The 17,882-nt window shown below is 39.7% G+C and overlaps 3 protein-coding genes across 9 annotated transcripts in view; 2 read left to right on the forward strand and 1 right to left on the reverse strand.

The window, feature by feature from the left end:
- The first annotated feature begins 1,243 nt into the window (after nt 1-1,243).
- Nucleotides 1,244-17,198, forward strand: LOC111248452 (uncharacterized). Of its 3 annotated transcripts, none has more exons than XM_086983591.1 (5): nt 1,244-1,893; nt 2,301-2,438; nt 3,751-4,231; nt 12,513-12,549; nt 17,009-17,198. In XM_086983591.1, the coding sequence occupies exons 1-4, from the start codon at nt 1,811-1,813 to the stop codon at nt 12,534-12,536; spliced, it is 726 nt and encodes a 241-aa protein (XP_086839717.1). In that variant the 5' UTR covers nt 1,244-1,810; the 3' UTR covers nt 12,537-12,549; nt 17,009-17,198. The 3 variants fall into 3 exon arrangements, with proteins under 3 accessions (XP_086839717.1, XP_022656598.1, XP_022656597.1); XM_022800863.2 differs by lacking the exons at nt 12,513-12,549; nt 17,009-17,198 and adding exons at nt 1,993-2,156; nt 4,855-8,332 and having other exon boundaries at nt 1,245-1,893; XM_022800862.2 differs by lacking the exons at nt 12,513-12,549; nt 17,009-17,198 and adding an exon at nt 4,855-8,332 and having other exon boundaries at nt 1,249-1,893.
- On the reverse strand, nt 5,516-15,078 carry LOC111248450 (GRIP and coiled-coil domain-containing protein 1-like). Of its 3 annotated transcripts, none has more exons than XM_022800856.2 (13): nt 14,148-15,077; nt 11,815-12,000; nt 11,495-11,643; nt 10,715-10,789; nt 10,147-10,256; nt 9,858-10,012; nt 9,537-9,658; nt 9,298-9,433; nt 8,960-9,150; nt 8,366-8,593; nt 7,988-8,227; nt 7,456-7,641; nt 5,516-7,174 (listed from the first exon to the last, which is right to left on the reverse strand). In XM_022800856.2, the coding sequence occupies exons 1-13, from the start codon at nt 14,242-14,244 to the stop codon at nt 6,866-6,868; spliced, it is 2,184 nt and encodes a 727-aa protein (XP_022656591.1). In that variant the 5' UTR covers nt 14,245-15,077; the 3' UTR covers nt 5,516-6,865. The 3 variants fall into 3 exon arrangements, with proteins under 3 accessions (XP_022656591.1, XP_022656589.1, XP_086839706.1); XM_022800854.2 differs by having other exon boundaries at nt 7,456-7,644; nt 14,148-15,075; XM_086983580.1 differs by lacking the exon at nt 10,715-10,789 and having other exon boundaries at nt 7,456-7,644; nt 14,148-15,078.
- Nucleotides 16,027-17,882, forward strand: part of Amacr (Alpha-methylacyl-CoA racemase) — a 7,933-nt gene continuing 6,077 nt past the window's right edge. Inside the window, exons 1-4 of one of the 3 annotated variants that reach the window (XM_022800858.2) lie at nt 16,027-16,186; nt 16,607-16,738; nt 17,014-17,198; nt 17,591-17,691. In XM_022800858.2, the coding sequence (XP_022656593.1) occupies nt 16,631-16,738; nt 17,014-17,198; nt 17,591-17,691 (394 nt within the window). In that variant the 5' untranslated portion in view covers nt 16,027-16,186; nt 16,607-16,630. Of the gene's footprint in view, nt 16,228-16,254; nt 16,274-16,606; nt 16,739-17,013; nt 17,199-17,590; nt 17,692-17,882 lie in introns of those variants that run through there. The other 2 variants (XM_022800859.2, XM_086983586.1) reach the window with 2 other exon arrangements.

The following is a 17,882-nucleotide window of genomic DNA, read 5'->3' on the forward strand; positions in this document are numbered from 1 at the left end:
GTGAGAGCGCAAAAAGTGATCATCCATTCATTCAAATCCTCATAAATGTTACAGGTAAATTCAGCTGGCAAACATATAGATCGTATATGAACAAGAAAATATTAAACGGCTTTTGTCCGATCCTTCTGTACATTATTTGTTTGTGCTTATTTTGGAAACCTACCCCGCTCACACTGTGGATTCTATATTCTGTTAAATTGTGGTCTCAAAGATAAATCAAGGAGGTTAGTGGGGTGCTTTGGTTAAAAATATACTGCTTTAGTCAGGTTCTCGGTAACAATTCTTACCGAGAATTGCCAGAAATAATCTCGGTTACCATTCAGTACGACATGTCTATTGCTCACTTGATACAAAATGCTCATTTTACTATTGTCGATATCGGGACCTACAACCACCTTCCAGTGGTCCTTGAATAGGCCTTTTCATCTTTAAAGCGTTATTTGTCTATCGACCCTAGAACTACCAGTTTGCCGCGCACGCTTCCCCCAACTTTTCTATTTTCCTAGTTCTTCTTGCTTTTCAATTATAGAAAGCAATCAATTTATAGAGTATAAAATCGGCCTGTTGGAGGCGCATTTTTTTGTTCAAACGGGATTATTTCCTGCGAATAGTTTAATTTAAATGACTCTAAATGATGGCATTATACTCTTCATTACTCTTTTACTGGTACATTTAGGCAGTGTTTTATGTGCAAGCTAAAAAAACAGTCGCCGCCACCTTTTTGGCTGATGAACCCCAGGGGCGCATTCATTGAAAGTTGCTTGCCTTTAGAGCGGTGATTTTACATCGTAGCGATGGTTATATTTAGACGAGGAGGTTTTCTGAATCTGTTCTACGCCCCTACAACGGGTGCTTGAGACGACATATCGACTTTGACTTCAATCCAATATGCACAGATCCGTAAGCAGCCCTTTTGCGAACACCTTATTTATTACCTGCCGTTTATGACGTCGTGTTGTCCATCAAAATGACCAAAGAACCTTTGTTTGAAAGAAGCGATCGTACTGACTATCAAGGTTACACTAATTTATATCGAAAAATAGAAAATAGTTCATTGCACAGTGTTTGTCATATATAGCAGGTATAGCCAACTACTTAGTAAAGTACCTTATTTTTTTGCAAAGGTCGACACTTTTCAACGTCACTACACATTCGAGAGACTTCAAAGACGCCCATACGGTTAGAAACAAACTTTACTTTGGCAGAACGATGGCGATAACACAGTATCGAGTGTCCTGGTAGCATTAAGTTTAAGAGAAAACAAGAGTCCGTCGACTAGGTTCTCAAAGAATTTTATAATGTCAGGTTACAGATATGATCTGCAGTACTAAATATCTTCTTCTTTAGCCTCTGTATGAGTTGGCTGACAGTGCGTTCCATGTTTCAAATCGTCCTTGGTAAAGAATCTATGCATAAAACTGTGTTTAGCAAACGTCGTTTGAGTTACAATTACAGGCTTATTAAAGCACTCTTCTTTTGTGACCGCCGTATCTAGCAAAGCACGTGAACGCTTTGTCACGCCATACAACCTGACGCTAATCCTAATCTCGATTTACGCTCTCTACCAGTTCTCAAGAATTCGTTTCGATTAATAGTAACCATTCCTACTAGTAAGACGCTTACCATTTTTTCCGCAAAAAAACAATGTTTACAAATATTGTCAAATGCACGCGTTGTGTGATTTTGTCAACTGCCACTTGCTTCTAACTAAAAAAATAGAGACATAAAGAAGTTGCTGGCATGATAAACCCAGTTTGTGGTATAGGGAAATTATCGAGTATTATATTGTGTCCCAAGAAATAACGGGTGCATGCTACGACGTTCAGACAAAAACTGTTTTGATGGGTACCGCCGTCCGGCTTTCGAGATACTTATATTTTCGCAACAACTAAGGTAAAGGCTTAATACGCTTTCACATAGTTTTCCTCATGTGTTTATGGTTCTTAGATTTGCTGGCAGGTGAGGTAACATAACTATTTCTATAAATTCAAGCACTGTCCACAGGGTGGTCGCAACACCGGCCTGCTTTACGTTATACGTGACGACTTGTTGATCTGTGCAAAACGACCGGAAGACCCTTGACGTTTTGCTCTCTGAGAATCACTTAAAATGGATTGTATGAAAGTACCTTTGCGCTTCCAGGCCTATCTAAAAAGGTTAATTTCACGTTTTAAAAACGGAGTTGATCTTAATGATTTCTTAAGACATTTCGAAGAGTTAAGTACAGCTCCTCTGGAATACAAATAATATGGATTTATTTCCCCGCAATCAATGATTACTGCCTTGGAAAATGTCTTCAGAATTGAGTACCATGGTTCGACCCCTTGGGTTTACCCAGCAGAAAGCCAGCCTGCGCCAGGTCAGTCGAATGTCCAAAGCATCTCTGTGGAAACGGAAAACGGAGCAAGCACAACAAGAAGCCCATATCACATGACCAGGTGTGTATTATGGTGAATATTAGGGAGCCTTTTTTGATTAAAACGGCAGGTGCTAATAGTAGTGAGCATCAGTCAAACGAATAATATATTTAGTCGATAGAGTCAAATTCGACAAACTTTTGAATTAGATGACTCTTGAGCTTTGCGCCGTTTGTCGACCAAATTTGCTTGGTAAATACTCCGGCCTTCTAGAAAACGATGAGTGAAAACTGGCTGCTTTTACTGGAAAAAATGAGAGAGGAATACACATTTTTGGGTCTAGAAGGTGAACGTTCAGTGGCTAAGCCTTTGTTTATCAAGTGCTACAATGATCCGAAACTTCATCAAAGATTGGTTGTGTAAGCGTTTTAAGTATGGGGACTGGAGTGTTAGAGATCAGCGAGTAAGTGGTCAAATGTTGTCGCAATTGAAAAATGTCTTCACGAAAGCTGAGTCCGACTGTCAGCTACTATCAGAACTAGTATTCCACATAATTTACTGTAATTTACACAGCGTTTAAGGAAATATTCGCCTGGAGCATATAATCGCCATAATTACGTATTATTTTACGTATCTGCTATTAAGCGTTTTCTAGCAGTGACAAATAGGTCCGAACCTAAGGTGGTACTGATATTTGCAATGGACATAAGGGGCATCTGATACTATAAGATACGAAAATTAAACAATGTTACAACACCCGTTATTTCGACTTCTTCAAAAAAACGCATAGTGTTGAAATAAAAATAACAGTTCAAGTTTACAGTCTGGCTAGTTAGTTGAGAACAACGCCAGACCTCATCAATTACTTTCTGGGTAGAGCAAAATTGAGGTTTCAACCTGCTTATTTCCCGGTCCAAGTACGCATCATAACGAGACTTTCCCTACCCAGTAAAAGAAAGCGTATCCCACTATCGATTTACTTCGACATGTCATAAGTAGAGAAATTACAAATAGGAACGCGAATGATAGGTTTATGGTTGTCTAAACACTGCCAGAGTGCTGAGACAAGTGTGTAAAAAACAAGGTGTACCGATAACACATTACAAAATCGCTATTTTTGCCCAGCTAATTAAAAGTGATTTAATTTTGTAGTCTATAGTATTTGTTCGTAGCAGCCTAGCACTTAAATAAATGGCTTTTTTGAAGTCTGTATCTCGCTTTTTCTAGTTAGCTCATAGTTTCAACTAAAAAGGTGGAGTCACATGCAATTTTCTCAGGAGACTTCGAGGATCTTTTTACTCAATATCAGTTTCGTAAGCGCCGCTTTTAGGTTAATGATTTTGGCGAAAAAACCAGTGATTCTAACGTTTGCTTTTGAACCCTGCAATGCTAGGACACCAATACGTGAGAGAATTAGCGGCGCCACAGACAGAAGCTCGTCGACAGCGCCCGGAACTAAAGATCAAGGCATCCAAGGATTGAGGCAGACCTTGCTGGAAGAACTCCTCGAAGACTGTACCAACACGTTCAAGAACAACGCGAAACGTCAAGCCAACATTGGAACCACACGACTCAAACCGTCAATGGACGGTAACGAGGATACCATATCACTGAGTCAACCTAAAAAAACTCCTATATGCACTAACATAGGAATCCTTGACGACCTATCAATCCGTCTGCCTGATTACGGTATGTTTGTCCCTTCGATTGCTCTATCTGCCTGCGTCGGCCTGTCAGGGGACGAGCTGTTGCAACAGGTGATCAAAAGTGGGCTGAAAGTGCGTGGTGTAAGGCTTTTACATAGTGGAGAGCCCGACTACAGACTAGTTAAACTGAGGCTAGTGCTACACGGATTAATCGTTCATAAAAGCCAGGTTAGTGGCACGGATGTTTTTTAAAATTAACGAAAAACATAATTTCTGTGACATTACTTGCACATTTGGCTACGTCTGGAACACTCGGTTTGCTTCGATTATAGTAAAGTGAAAATCAACTGCAGATTACCCGTGAGGCCACTACACTTACTACACACTATAACTTAAGGACAAACAAATTCAACAGTAGGTTTATACGCTGATGTCCAATGAAAACAGACAAAATTGATCTAATCGTCACGTAAGACCCTAACGGCTAGACGGTTTTTATGCGTACATGTTAGATATTTATAACTTAGTGATAAAATGCCGGCTATTTATTTGCGTGCTAAGAACATATCACTATGATCAGCAATACCTGTGAGATCTTATTTGAAGCTATCCCTCTCCAAATCTCGTTTCACAAGCTTGAAAATAGTGGAGCTTGATATTTTTCATGTCAGAATAGTAATCAAAGATGAATTTAAGCATGGATTGAATTATGGCGAAAGTGTTTCACCTTGTCTACAAAGAATCGAAAGGTTAGATGGACAACGATTTGAAAAAGCATAAAAGACGTTTAAATCGGTAATATAAAGTTGAAACTTCCATTTCTAACCAAGGGGCAAACCTTTTTGCGACAGGAAAATATAACTATGGTGCCTGTGAGGTCGTGTACAATGCTACTGTCGATCGGCCAACATTGCGAGCAGAGTAGCAGGTTTGAACAAAAAATTGATCAAATCACCCGGCGTTATCAGGAACGTATTTCCACAAACGTTATCGACAGAGTTAATTGCTAAAATTAGCTGAACTCGCAAATCATGCAACAGCAGCACTATCCTTCACTGTTCAAGGACGACGATTATAGTTTCATCATAAAAGAGAATAGGCGACAAAATGACCTCTTTCTATACTAAAAATAACAGCTACCCGGATGTCATATGAAACTTGGGCTGACTCCGGCAGTCGCTCTCTTTTATCGTGCGGTGTACCTAAAATATGGACGAATTAACAATAACATCTAGTCTGTAAAGATGAAGAATACAATAGATAAGACAGAAGAGCCACTCTAAAAGCTTCAGCTAGCTTTTTTGCTCCAGCTAGTGTAATCATCATTTTCGGCGCTGCCTATAAATTTCTGTTTACTGCTAAATAACTTCACCCCCCGCCCCGGTTGTATTTATTCCTGATAATACTCGTTTTGAATATAGAACTAAATTAAGATGAAGTCATCTTGCTAAATAGGATAAATGTTGTGGCTACTTTTTGCTGATGAGCGGAGCATTGTCAGATGAAGACAACTTGTTCTATATTATGCAATTTTTTTTATTTAGTCCGCAAATATCTGCTGAAATTTCGTAGTCGCTGACACATTAATGTATAAATTGTTTGTCTAATATAAGCTTGTATATTGGATATGTTCTCTGTTCGACGATCTGTTTTTCACGTATTAGCACCTCATAGAGATAGGCCGGCAGATTACTGGTGCGAAAACGTTCAATACGATGCCGATAATTGTTTGCCATGAAGTTCTCAGTGAGCTCCATGAGGGACTGCAGCCCGCTCTAGAAATGACATTTGTATTAGAAAAATATATTTACAGAATACACATGTACAGGCACCCGTAATGCGACATATACATGCGAGTTCACAAATTGGTGACATTATAAACTGTGCATAGTTATTAGGTAAATGGCAAAGATGTGAGATAATCGTTGGACTCTTTTCGTAAATCCGCATCTTCTAATAGTTGGAACGAAATGATAGATAGACAATAGCGAAGCCTTTATTATCGGAAATTTTTGCCCTGAGGAAGACGTACAGCAAATACCAATGCAAATAGGCAGTATAGGCAAATAATGCAGATAGGCAAATCAAACGAGACGTCTTTCCAAGACGTGATCAGTATTTTTTACTTGTCGCATCTTAAAAGAGCTGTGCATCGAATTTAGTCACATTTCTCACCGAACACATGAGGGGATGCTCGCAATGAACCACTGCAAAATCTTCCGCTAAGGGGAATTATTAGAGTGATCATACTGAATGATATCAAGCACAGTTCGTATAAATTACCAGACGTATCAATATTATAAAAAACGATTTTGCCGAGAAATTTTCAACTGCGTTACAGGATACAGTCATCACTTATGTGATAACTACTACGGTAACATGTTCTATCTCCTATACCCCCCCAGTAAACAATACATTAGCTACAGTCGAGACCATCGTGGCAATTCGTGGTTAGATGTTTACAATAAGAGAAAGAAAAGACACATAAAACGATCTTATTAGCATTCGAGATGACCGATGCTGTAAAATCAAGATCCCAGTTTTTTTTTTTGCTAATTAGTAGATATTATAGTCATCTAGTATTACCCAGAAGTGTGCAGTCCTCTGTAGGATGATGTTACGACAACCCTCGACTTGCCTAGGTCTTACAGCGTTAATTGGTATCGTTGAACTTTTTTGTGGCACGTCTACTTTCAACATACTATCTATACAATGTAACAGTTGCAGAAGCGGCCCTCCGTACTCGTTAAGACGTTCTACGCGTCTCGTTACAAGCAACTGTAGGGATATCGGTACGATCGATGCTAACGTGCGTTAGAACTATGTAAGCTGCTTTCAAACGAATTTGTATACAAGTTACTTTCATCCGCTAAGTATCCTTTTTCGCTGAAGGGCCTGTTTCACCTGTTCTTCTTCCTCGTTGGTGAAATCCAATGCCGTGGAAATTGCCTTGACCATGTGGAGTCGGGGTCCCGAGCTGGGGCAAAGCATATACTGCAGGATGACATTCTTCAAGTATGGCTTCTCGAGCTCTTTAAGAGTAGAACAGCTCTTCTGTAGCTCTATGGTTCGGGTAAGAGCTTCGACCTCAGCGCGCAGGATTCGTTCCCGATCACCGAAAGACGTTGACTGTTGATACAACTTCATTTCTGTCTCTTTCTTATCCTTGATCTGCATACATGCGAAACGAACCACGCAGAGAAGTTCACATGCACAGTTATCTTAAAATATTATCCCCTAAACGATCCAACGTTAAACAAACGTCACCCATCGAGCAAGCATTGATGCTGAACGATGACAGTCTAGTGCACAAAAACGGAGTAATGGAATTGTGGCAACAATAACGAATAGCAGACGACTTGCCTAATGTAATTTTCATTCACATTTCACATGAAACGTGAATATACAGTAACATTTGTGTAGGCAAGTCCGACTTGCATGACCAGACGTACCAGCTGTTGAATTTCCGCTGTTTTTCGAGCAATCTCGTGCGTATAATGGAGCATCTCTATTTTGCCGGCGCTGCCGGCGCCTAGAGCGGTTGACTTTGACAGACTGAACAGTTCGGCTAACATGGAATCCTCATCTGACGTCTTCGATGATACAAATCCTTCTCTCCGAAGTTCGTGCTGCCGTTGCTGCTATATTGTTGTTCATTGAAATCAATAAAACAGAGAACATGAAGTATGTAAGTGTACTACGTACGTAATATTTCCACGTGCAAGACCACCCTATATGTCTGTAGTCCACTGAAATTGTGCTGACTGGGCTCGACAGCAAACTCTTGAAAAACCTATAAACTCGAAAAACACCACGAAGGACATATAAGGAAACGATAGCGTACTCTCCAGGAAACTTTTTTTTGCCAGGGATGGCACTTCGATATGTCAAACTAAGCTTGACAAGACGCGCAACTTTCTATGCCAAATTTAATTTTTCATTATTGAAATACTACTAATAAACGATCGAAACAGGCCCCCTAACCTTCGATAGTGTAGCTAGGAGCTGGGCAGCCTGCTGTGGATTACCGCTGCCAATCGAATTAGTATGTGGTCCGTGGCCAGCTTGAACGTTACCGCTTGTACTGCGTAGAAGTCCAGCGGCGGTGTCTGACTCATCATCGCGTTCCCGTTCTCGATCTGATAACAGTTGCATACTTCGTTCGCGTTGACGGGCCATACTCTCTTCGGATGCTGCTAATCGGGACCGCCAACTGGACTCGACCTAATCAAAATCAGTGATCAGGAATCAGAAGAGGCACAATAGATAAATTACATTGCTTTCAAGAAATTTATTACTAATAAAGTTTGTTGCTTGTATATTTTTTCATGTGGTTATTGTTTTATATGCTGCTCCACGAACCTGTGCCAACTCCTGGCGGTGTTTCGTTTTCAGATCAGCGATCGACATTTGCAGCTCACGAATCGTCTGGTTGAGTGCGGCGATATTTCCGTTGTACTCTTGCTTTTTCGCAAGAAGCTGCGCCGTCAGCCGCGTCACCTTGTCGGATTCTTCCGAGTCGGTGCGAGACAGTCTATGAGACGATTTCGAATAAGACGCTGCGTGGAGCTCCTTATAGCTTTCGAATTCCTGCCAAGCGGACCAAAGGCGATGACATACTAGAAAAAAACACACGTTGAGCTAGCCAGCTGACCAAATAGCTTTCGAAAATAGCTGGTAGGAATAGGTCAAATCTTAACATTCGTCTATGAAAATCAAACCGAATGGTTTTCTGGTATACAAGAATTGTCCATGTGCCCGTTCTAAAGAGCCAGTACACAACATTGTATAGGGCCCTGCAATCCGCTATATAAACTGCTTATTAGTATCCAACGTTAAAAATTAGGAACATAGCATTTTATTCCGTGTTGAATCACGGTATTAACTTAATCGTCGTTAAATGTACATCAATGCCTGTCAAGGTCGAATTTAAGTGAATAGAACTTCGCTCAGCACCTGTTTGATGTCGAGCACATCTTGTGCACACCTTTTATGCACATCAAAGTTGTGTTTGCTTAAGATACGATTGATTTCGAGCGCCAGATCTGCCACTGACTCTTGGGAACGTTGATTCGCGCTTGCAAGCATCGCCAATGAGCGGCCCACGCTGCTCAACAGCGAGCTAATATCGTGATTCGATTCCTCATCTATAATTAATAGCAAATCAATCACATTGAATCGATATATGTGTGACCAATTAACAGGAGTACTTCGTTTCTGTATCAATTAGTACATAAACTCAATTTCTTACTGTAAATAGAACCTCTTCATTTTGTAGTTCACTATGTACAGACCTATGGTAGAATATATAGCGGCCATTCTGCTCTGTGCCACCGTTCGCGCAAGTTCCTCTTTTAAACTTTGAATTAAATTCTGTGACTGCTGCTGGGTTCGGTCGTACAATGCCACACTGCTGCTAAGTTCTTCTACCTGTGCAGAAACCGGTTTGTCATCTTTAGTGTACAGCTCTTATACACTTATGCGTTTCTGTGAACGGCCAAAACATGCAAGCCTTGTTTACTGTGATACACACCTGGGCTTCAAGTTGAGCAATTCGCGTTTCAGTCACAGTCTGCAAGTGATTTAGTTTTTCGTCAGCCAGATTCGCTCGAGCAGCGTCTTTTGCCGCTCGAGCTTCTAACTCGCGCATCACTTCTGCATAGTCGACGTCAGAAAAATCACAATAAAAGATCAACAAAATTATCTTTCCGTCTTTTTCACTCCAGTCGCTTAAACATCAGCAAACTAGAAATCTAAGCGCTAGAAAAAATTGTACTTTACCATGGACCCTTCTACCGATAGTCGGGTCAACATTCAATGCAAACACACTTGCGTTTTTGCGCTAATTTCATACCATCGTCTCTTTGAGCATCGCGTTTTCGTCCGACATCTCGTTCGACGTCACTCTCACGGCGTTCTTCTTCGATGTCTTTCAGAAGATCGATTTGAGCTTCGAGCGCATGGCATCTTTGCTCCCACTTATTTACGGTGTCTTTGTAAACAATCTCCCTGAAACGGCAGAAAGGATCCCATAATAGATCGGAGTCTTTCTTTTAAACTAATCGGCAACATTTCCTAATGCATACAGATATTTAAATGTGTACGTTTAACGTTTCTTACCCTAAAAGTACCCTGATACAAACCTGGCATTCCGCTCATCCGTAAGTTTACTCTGAAGCTCTTTCATCATCGCTAAATTGTCCGCAGCTTCCTTTTCCCGATACTGTTTCTCATCCGACAATTTTGCCTGCGTCTGATTTGTAAAGGGATATCGTTACTGATGAGGGCTTGAAACAACAAGCGACAAAATGTTCGTGCCAAAAGAAGTGGCTTGTGAAGCAGAATTTACAAAGAAGCAGAAAATGTCTACATCGATTCTGTGATCATACCTAGCGCCGCGTTTTCATACTAAACCCAAATATCCAACAAACATATTTGAGCTAACCAAACGGGACGTAAAAACAATTTTTTATAAAATGAATGTAAATATATTCAATCGGGATACACAATGCTAATACACACCGGAAAATACGTATGTCTACGAATCTACATTCGAAATAAAAAATAATTAACTGATAGCATAAATTATACAAATAGCTTTCCTGGACTTTGAGTACTTGGTGTGTTCTACGAATTGACATAACATACCGAGTTCCCTAGCAATAATTTTAAGCTTTAGTATTTTTTGAAAAGTATAAAAAATGCGTTTACCTGTTGCAAGATTTGCTGCTTTTCATCTAAGTCTTTCTTTAGAGTCTCAACCATTTTCGTCAACTCGAGTTTCTCCTGTTAAGTCAATATTAGGTAAGTAAAAGTAAAGGAGTGATCGTCGGTCAATCGGAACTAGATATAGTGTCCATAGGCCCTGCAAACTGGTTTTTGAGCCCTAGGTAACGCTGACACGTAATAGTGAAGTCTCAGGTATTTTGCACGTAATATGTAAAAGATGACGTTGCACTGAAACGCTGCACGATAATCTCAGCGATCTATTCGCATTGCCAGACATAACTTTGCTGTAAATGGGGATACTATAGATCACTTTAGAAATATACTTCTACAAATTAACGATACGGTTCTCACTGCAATGGTTTGAAAATAAATCAGTGCGAAACAGTATCCATTGATATGTACGTTTTTTGAGGATCAAGTTGTATTTCTAGGTCAAGGTATTTCTAATGCCATCAATGGTTGACTTAGAATTTTTACAGAATTGTGTGAAAATTGCTTAATCTCGCTTTAAAAGTAATTTGTATGTACAAATCTATTTTTCTGTTAGAGCTATTCGAGCTTGTTGGGTCAGAGTTTCTGAAGTAACAAGCGTCAGATTCATGCGACATGCAGCCTTGTACTAACGCTTACCATAACCAAATTAGCAATAATCAGTTATGAAAAACAAACAGATACATAGGCACCGCGACTATTATATCTGCATACGAGGTTTTGCTTTCCTATACAGGGACCGATAGTTTGTTGCTGTTATCGTTGCGCTACCTGTAACAATTTTTTCTTGTCAGCATGGTACGCTTGTTCGGAGTGGGTTTTCTCCACTCGAAGAGTGGCCAAGGCGTTAGTGAGAACCGATATTTTCCCCTGAAAAGCGTCGTCGAAACCTTCCTCGGATGCCAATCCACTTCCTGGTCCTGTAAAATACGATAAGAAACAACAATGATACTGACTGGAATTTACCTTGACAAATTTTTTTCCTTTATTTTACCTGAGACGTAAGTATATTCTCATGCAGTATCACGTATAGGGCTTGAGGCAAATTGCCATGTTGCGAATTTATGGAGGCACAAGGTTGGCAATCTTACCATCTCCTGAGTGTTGCTGGTCCAAGGTTGCAGCCGAGAGCTGGTACCCTCCCTGTGTTGTTCTCGAAGCTGTTAACTCCTGGCGGGTGCCTCTGCTATAATCGTCTCTATCCGACGCTAGCACTCGTATTGTTTCGTCTAATGTATTTCTCTCAGCTTGCAGACGCTTATACGCCTTCACTAGATCTAAGACAACAAAAATCATTCATCATCATCAAAACAAAACATGAATATGAAAATAACAACCGTTCATTACACATATGTGTGCTCGTATATATGCACACTTTTTCTTGACCCTATTATTTATATGAACGCTAAGTAAATAAAGGTAAATATTCTCCACTAGCGATTCTACTAGTGTATATCAAATGAACTCCTCCCCGAAGTCACTACTGGAAGACTACAACAAATAACGCTTAGCAGAAGGTATAAACCCTCACGGGTTGACAACTACAGCAAACTCAATATAGTCTCTTAAATAAAATAGAGTTACAACAAAAATGCGTCTATCCAGATATTTGTTTAGTAATGAACGTCTGATTTTTCCCAGGAATGGGGTTTTCGTAAAGTGATCATGAATAAATTTCATAGTGCTGCGAACTGTGTGTTATATTTTAGTAACTGGATGCCTTTTCAACATACAAGTTCTTTCCATTATACTGAGTGTTAGCAATTTTATGTATATTTGATCTTTTCAGGTAATTTTCTTCCAAAACGACTAACAATATGTGACCGGTACGTACTCAAAACTCGCTCAGTTTTCTGAGTCCTACTCAAATACATATGAAACGATAATTTCCAAAATTTTTAATTTTACACATTTTTACGATCTGTATGTCAAAGGGTAATTCCACACAGGGTTGCGAGAGTCCGTCGATATGCAATTTAAAAATGGAATAAGAAACAATAAGAAAGCGAGATGAGTATAGGGTGTCAGGACTACAAGGAGGTTCCTAGCAGAAGAACTGAGTTGCTACGAGCAGGGTAATAGAATGGTAAGAAAAAAACTGTATAGTTAAATCAGGCTGAGTAATGTAAAGTGTAAACGACGTACTAATAGTTCGCATGGGACTTCACACTTATAGCCGTATTGAAATATGTTTGGATTTGTATTTGATGTTTTTTTAAATTAAGGCCGTTTCCTAGGAGAACACGGGTCGGGATTAGTACATCCAAATGCCTCCTAGGTTCGGTTGGAGGTAGCTAATTACTGGAACAATATTATTGTTGAATAAATGATTGACTTGACTACATTAGGGAAATTAGTTAATTACTGCAACGGGATATTAGGTTAGGTTTAATACTGGTCAACTTTATGGCAGCAGTAGCAGCTGTCCTAAAACAACAGGAAACGCAGTTCTCTTTGTATGTAATCAAGCTATAGTCTACGAGGCTGGGCTAACGAGTCAGATTTGTAGATTCGAAATTGTAGAAGTATTGGTTTGTTTACCTAAAATAGTCTCCGAAGAGCAGCTCCTTTGATTTGAGCTTTTACTTGATAGAGTCACATTTTAGGGCGAGATGAGCGCCAGATATTGGTGATGGGTTGAATATTTTCTGAATTTTTTTCGGTCCGTTCTGTAAATCTCCTGAGCTTGAATGCTTCTAGTTATCCGGACAAGGTAATCGAAGAAGCGTACATAGTTAAATAGACCAATATACGTTGGTAATCGAGCAGATATTATGGTAAGTGTGACATTAAATTCATTGATATTATGACTGTAGTAGGATATGTGTCTCAGTGTAAGCAGGGCATCACTATAAAGAACGAAATAATTATAAAAAGGGCAAGAGTACTGCGATAATTAGTATTACGCAACGTGCCTATAAGAGTATATTAATGAAGGTTTGAATAGTGTATGCGGAAAAAATTAGTTAGCGGACAAATAGTTATTTGTGGATTCATTTGTAGGCTCAGCTTGATAACGCAGCTTCTTGCTGATCGTCGTTTCAGCTGTAGAGAACTTTCTCTTAACAAGTAATATAAGTAAGGCGAGAGTTCCGAAAAATCAGCATCATCAAAGTTGCTTCAATAATGCAAAAGAGCTTATTGCATTCTAACAGTAAATCAGTGTTTTCTAGGCCGTAACTACAAACAACGTCGATTTAACAGTCTATGCAGAACCTCGCATAGGGCAGAAGCACCTATAAAAGCGTTTTGTTTAAGCTAAATTCTAGCGAATAACCTTTCGAAGCGCTATTCGTCTCCTGTGGTACCTCTAGAATCTATGTTAATGCCAGTGTGATCGCTCTCCTAAGCATCGTGGTTACTGTATAAATCTCTACGTAATTGCATAGTAGTTCGATTTGTCATGCTTGTAGAGTTTGCTCACCGCTAAGTTTAGTTTCATAACGTTGAATCTTTTCTGCCTGCTCGACGATCTTTGCCTGTAGCTCTTTCTGTTTCTGGCGATCTGCCGACAAAAACATGTCGGAGGGCTTTATTTTCAATTTTCTCAGCTCTCAAAACGAATTCAAGTCACTTCACATAAAACAAGCACGTCACTTCGTTGTACCGGTCGCAGGCGCCGTTTCTGAACACTCGGGCGACAACGCTGTTCTGACAAGCATAACAAGATCCGAACCCTCTGAAAAATATGTGCATATGCGCAGCCCACACGCCAATTCGATACCGCTAATGGCACAAGATACGCACCCCGCGTAGTTCTAAGCGTATAAGCAGGCGCGCTATTTCGTCACACGTTGCGTACACAGAAATCGAAGATTTTGCACTCAAGGAAACGTTAGTCAAAAAAAAGATCACCATTGTCCAGAATCACTTCACGTGAATAGAACGTGAAGTTATTTGTTAACACAAAAATTTCCAACAGGTATCAATTCATGAAATACAAGTCAGCTTCTCTAAGAAAATCAGCTGGTCCGTTTTGTCAAATGGTCTGGCGTGGCCTATCTAATCGCTTTCTATTCTGGGGTCGATCTACGACCGCTCAGTCCACAAAAGGCAAGACATCACAACAAATATCACTGCTACTCTTCGACCAGCTGAGTTCTGTGGATGACGACTAGATATGGATAGAGGCAGAGCTCAGCTCCGAAGCTATAACAGAGGCACGTAAGCAGTATTTGGAAAATTGACTGGATTGACTATTCGATATAGTCGAGAAGTTGGTAAAAAATGTTGGTCTGATAAATATGATAACTTGGCGAGTAAATCAGTTTCGGATAGGATCAGTCAACGATCTTAAACTTCTGTTCGTCAGGAACCCGGTCACTTGTCAGTCTACTGATTGCCCGTTTACTGCTTTTCATCTGACGAGTCAGCAAAACGCAGCTAATATTAAAATACAGTAAATTAGTCGACATTTACTATGTTATCGAATAGTTAAACAACTATCAGGCTCTCCTCTAGTACATTTTCCCTGTGTTAGCTAAACCAACTATGCATTCTTTACCCTTGCTATATTGTAGCCTTGAAAATTTCATAGAGTATATGGTGTATATGTCTCTTCGGAGAGCTTCGCAGATTTTGTTTTCGGCCTTCCAGTCTGTCAGAAATTTTCAAGGGTATTTAAAAACGTGGCCAGTGTCTAGGCAACGCAAACTCGCCTCGGATATATTTCAAGTCAAGGGGTATTTTTACCCAATTGCTACCATAAGTACCGTTAGATCAAGTTTGATTTCAATACTCATCGATTGCACCACGGAAGTTTCTGTTTATTGAAAAAAACGTTGTCGCTTAATCGCTCAGTGGTCACCCTAAATACCTTTTCGACTCCGACGCATAAGTAGCAAAATAAAGAATGTTACGTATTTCCTGAGTAATATGAAATCTGTTAATGATAAATCGTTTGATCAGCTAAAGAAAATAAAAACATATGCATGTCATAGAGTAAATCAATGAGATTTTCCGTACCCTTCGGATTATGCAGATTTTACGCATATGTTACGACACATTTCCAGGAACATATCAACAAACACAGGGATTGTACCTTGCGTCCAGAAGGGCCGGTTGGCAAAAACGATCTCAGTATTATGCCTTCTATTTGTATAGATATGTTTTAAAATATGAGAGTTAGTCATGAAATGCTTGGTTAGATTCACTACCAACTGAAAAGAAACACTTTGTTCTAACGAATTTAAGCTAATTCTACATTTCGATGCCGATCGGATCTTATTTCGGTTCAAGAAAACCAATGCAGGGTCGTTTGTATGTATTATAACGTATAATATACGTTTTTATGTACGCAGTATTTCTTTTCCGGGAGTCAATATCTCTGTCCGTTCACTCTGCTCGGGCAATCAAACGCGCCACCTGTTATCGTGATCGTTTCCCTTGGCCGCCATTGTTTGCGACCCTAATACTCAGCTTTGAAGTAGTGTGGCTTCGTGCAATGTCGTGTGCGTCTCTAAGGCGAGTGTCTACAACGGCGAAAAGTTTGAAGATATGATACCGTTAAGTTCTAATGCTGTTTAAATTTCGTGTACTGTAACGTGTTAGGTGTAGTATGATTTACGCAATGATTGGCATTACTATTCAGGCTAATCAGGTGGAATAGTTGCAGACCTAAAACTTGGCCTTTGGTCAATTTGTGGCTCTTTTTACGAACAAGTTCCAAACCTGCAACAAAATCATAGGAAGCAATAGAAAGAGACCAGTTACTCGTTAGTGCAAAAATATTATTGAAGTCGTGGAATGAACTCAGACCACTAAATTTGGCAAGCCAAATGAATCGTTATCAGCTATAGGGATACAACTTATTAACTACTCGTTTCTTTCCAGCATTTGATCCATAATTGAAGTATCGTTCATTTTCTTGATTTGACACTATAGTGAAAAGTGGTTTTAGTATACGACATGGCTCTCCGTGGAATTCGAGTTTTGGAATTAGCTGGTTTAGCGCCAGCTCCGTTTTGCGGAATGATTCTCGCAGACTTTGGCGCTGATGTCATTCGCGTCGACATGGTACAACACATCGAGATGACACAAATCATTATCCCAAATAGTTTTTGTTCGAAATAATTCTGCGTTTGATTATTCACGAACGTGCCTTTCTATCGAAAATACTAAAAGACAGAGTTCAATTGGATTAGCATCATTATACTATCTCGCAGATGATTTCTTTATTATATTCAGTTCGTAATACTCCAGCACTTTTAAAAGAAGCAAGCACACCTTAGTTTCATTTCAAAGATTGAATAACGTAACGCAAGTCGAAATTTACTGATCACATAGTACAGCCAATATCTCGTAGAGCTGTCGTTGACCGTATGGCTAGAGGGAAGCGTTCAATTGGGATCGACCTGAAACAGCAACGCGGTCGTGAGTTGTTGAAAAAACTTGCCGACCGGAGCGATGTCCTTATCGATCCGTACCGACCTGGTGTTCTTGAAGGAATGGGACTTGGACCCATAGAACTTTTCAAGTATGTGAAAGCAAGTCTCAATTGTTATTTTATATGAAATAGTGTTTTTTTTTTTCACCCAGCATTACCATGATCGATCTAATATCACTGGTGTTTACATTGAAGAGATGAAATAATGAAAATATGAAATTATGGTTAGTGCAGTACCAAGGGACGAATACATCCGTATCGTTACGTTGGTCAGTTCTCAATATCCTTAGTTAATCGATGCAAGGACAAAATAACCTTGGAAGCTGGCATCGCAGGCCAGTGTTATTTGATGCAATCAAAAGCTCGTTACTACATGCAGTAGCAAGCGCCTATGGCACATTTTGTCATCCTAATCGATTTATATACACACGAAGAGCACTAGATGAAAAAGAATGTTTATATTTCGATCGTTGAATCATCAGAACAAATCCAGGTCTGGTAGTGGCGCGCATTACTGGTTACGGACAAGATGGACCACTCTCGAAAGTTGCCGGCCACGATATCAACTATGTCGCTACATCAGGTAACTTTATAAAACTTGTGTCGAATTTGAAATAGATGGTCCAAATTGCCTATCAGGCATAATTGGACCAGAGAAAACTATTTCTATTACCCTGATCGCTGATTCGTGATAAACTAAAACAAAAAGTAACAGAACTATATGTTAATGTAGATATAGGTCGAAGTAAAGATTTTTTAAATAAAAAATTATAA

Source organism: Varroa destructor, unplaced genomic scaffold (genome assembly GCF_002443255.2).
Source record: "Varroa destructor unplaced genomic scaffold, Vdes_3.0 BEIS01000003.1, whole genome shotgun sequence".
NCBI lineage: Eukaryota > Metazoa > Arthropoda > Arachnida > Mesostigmata > Varroidae > Varroa > Varroa destructor.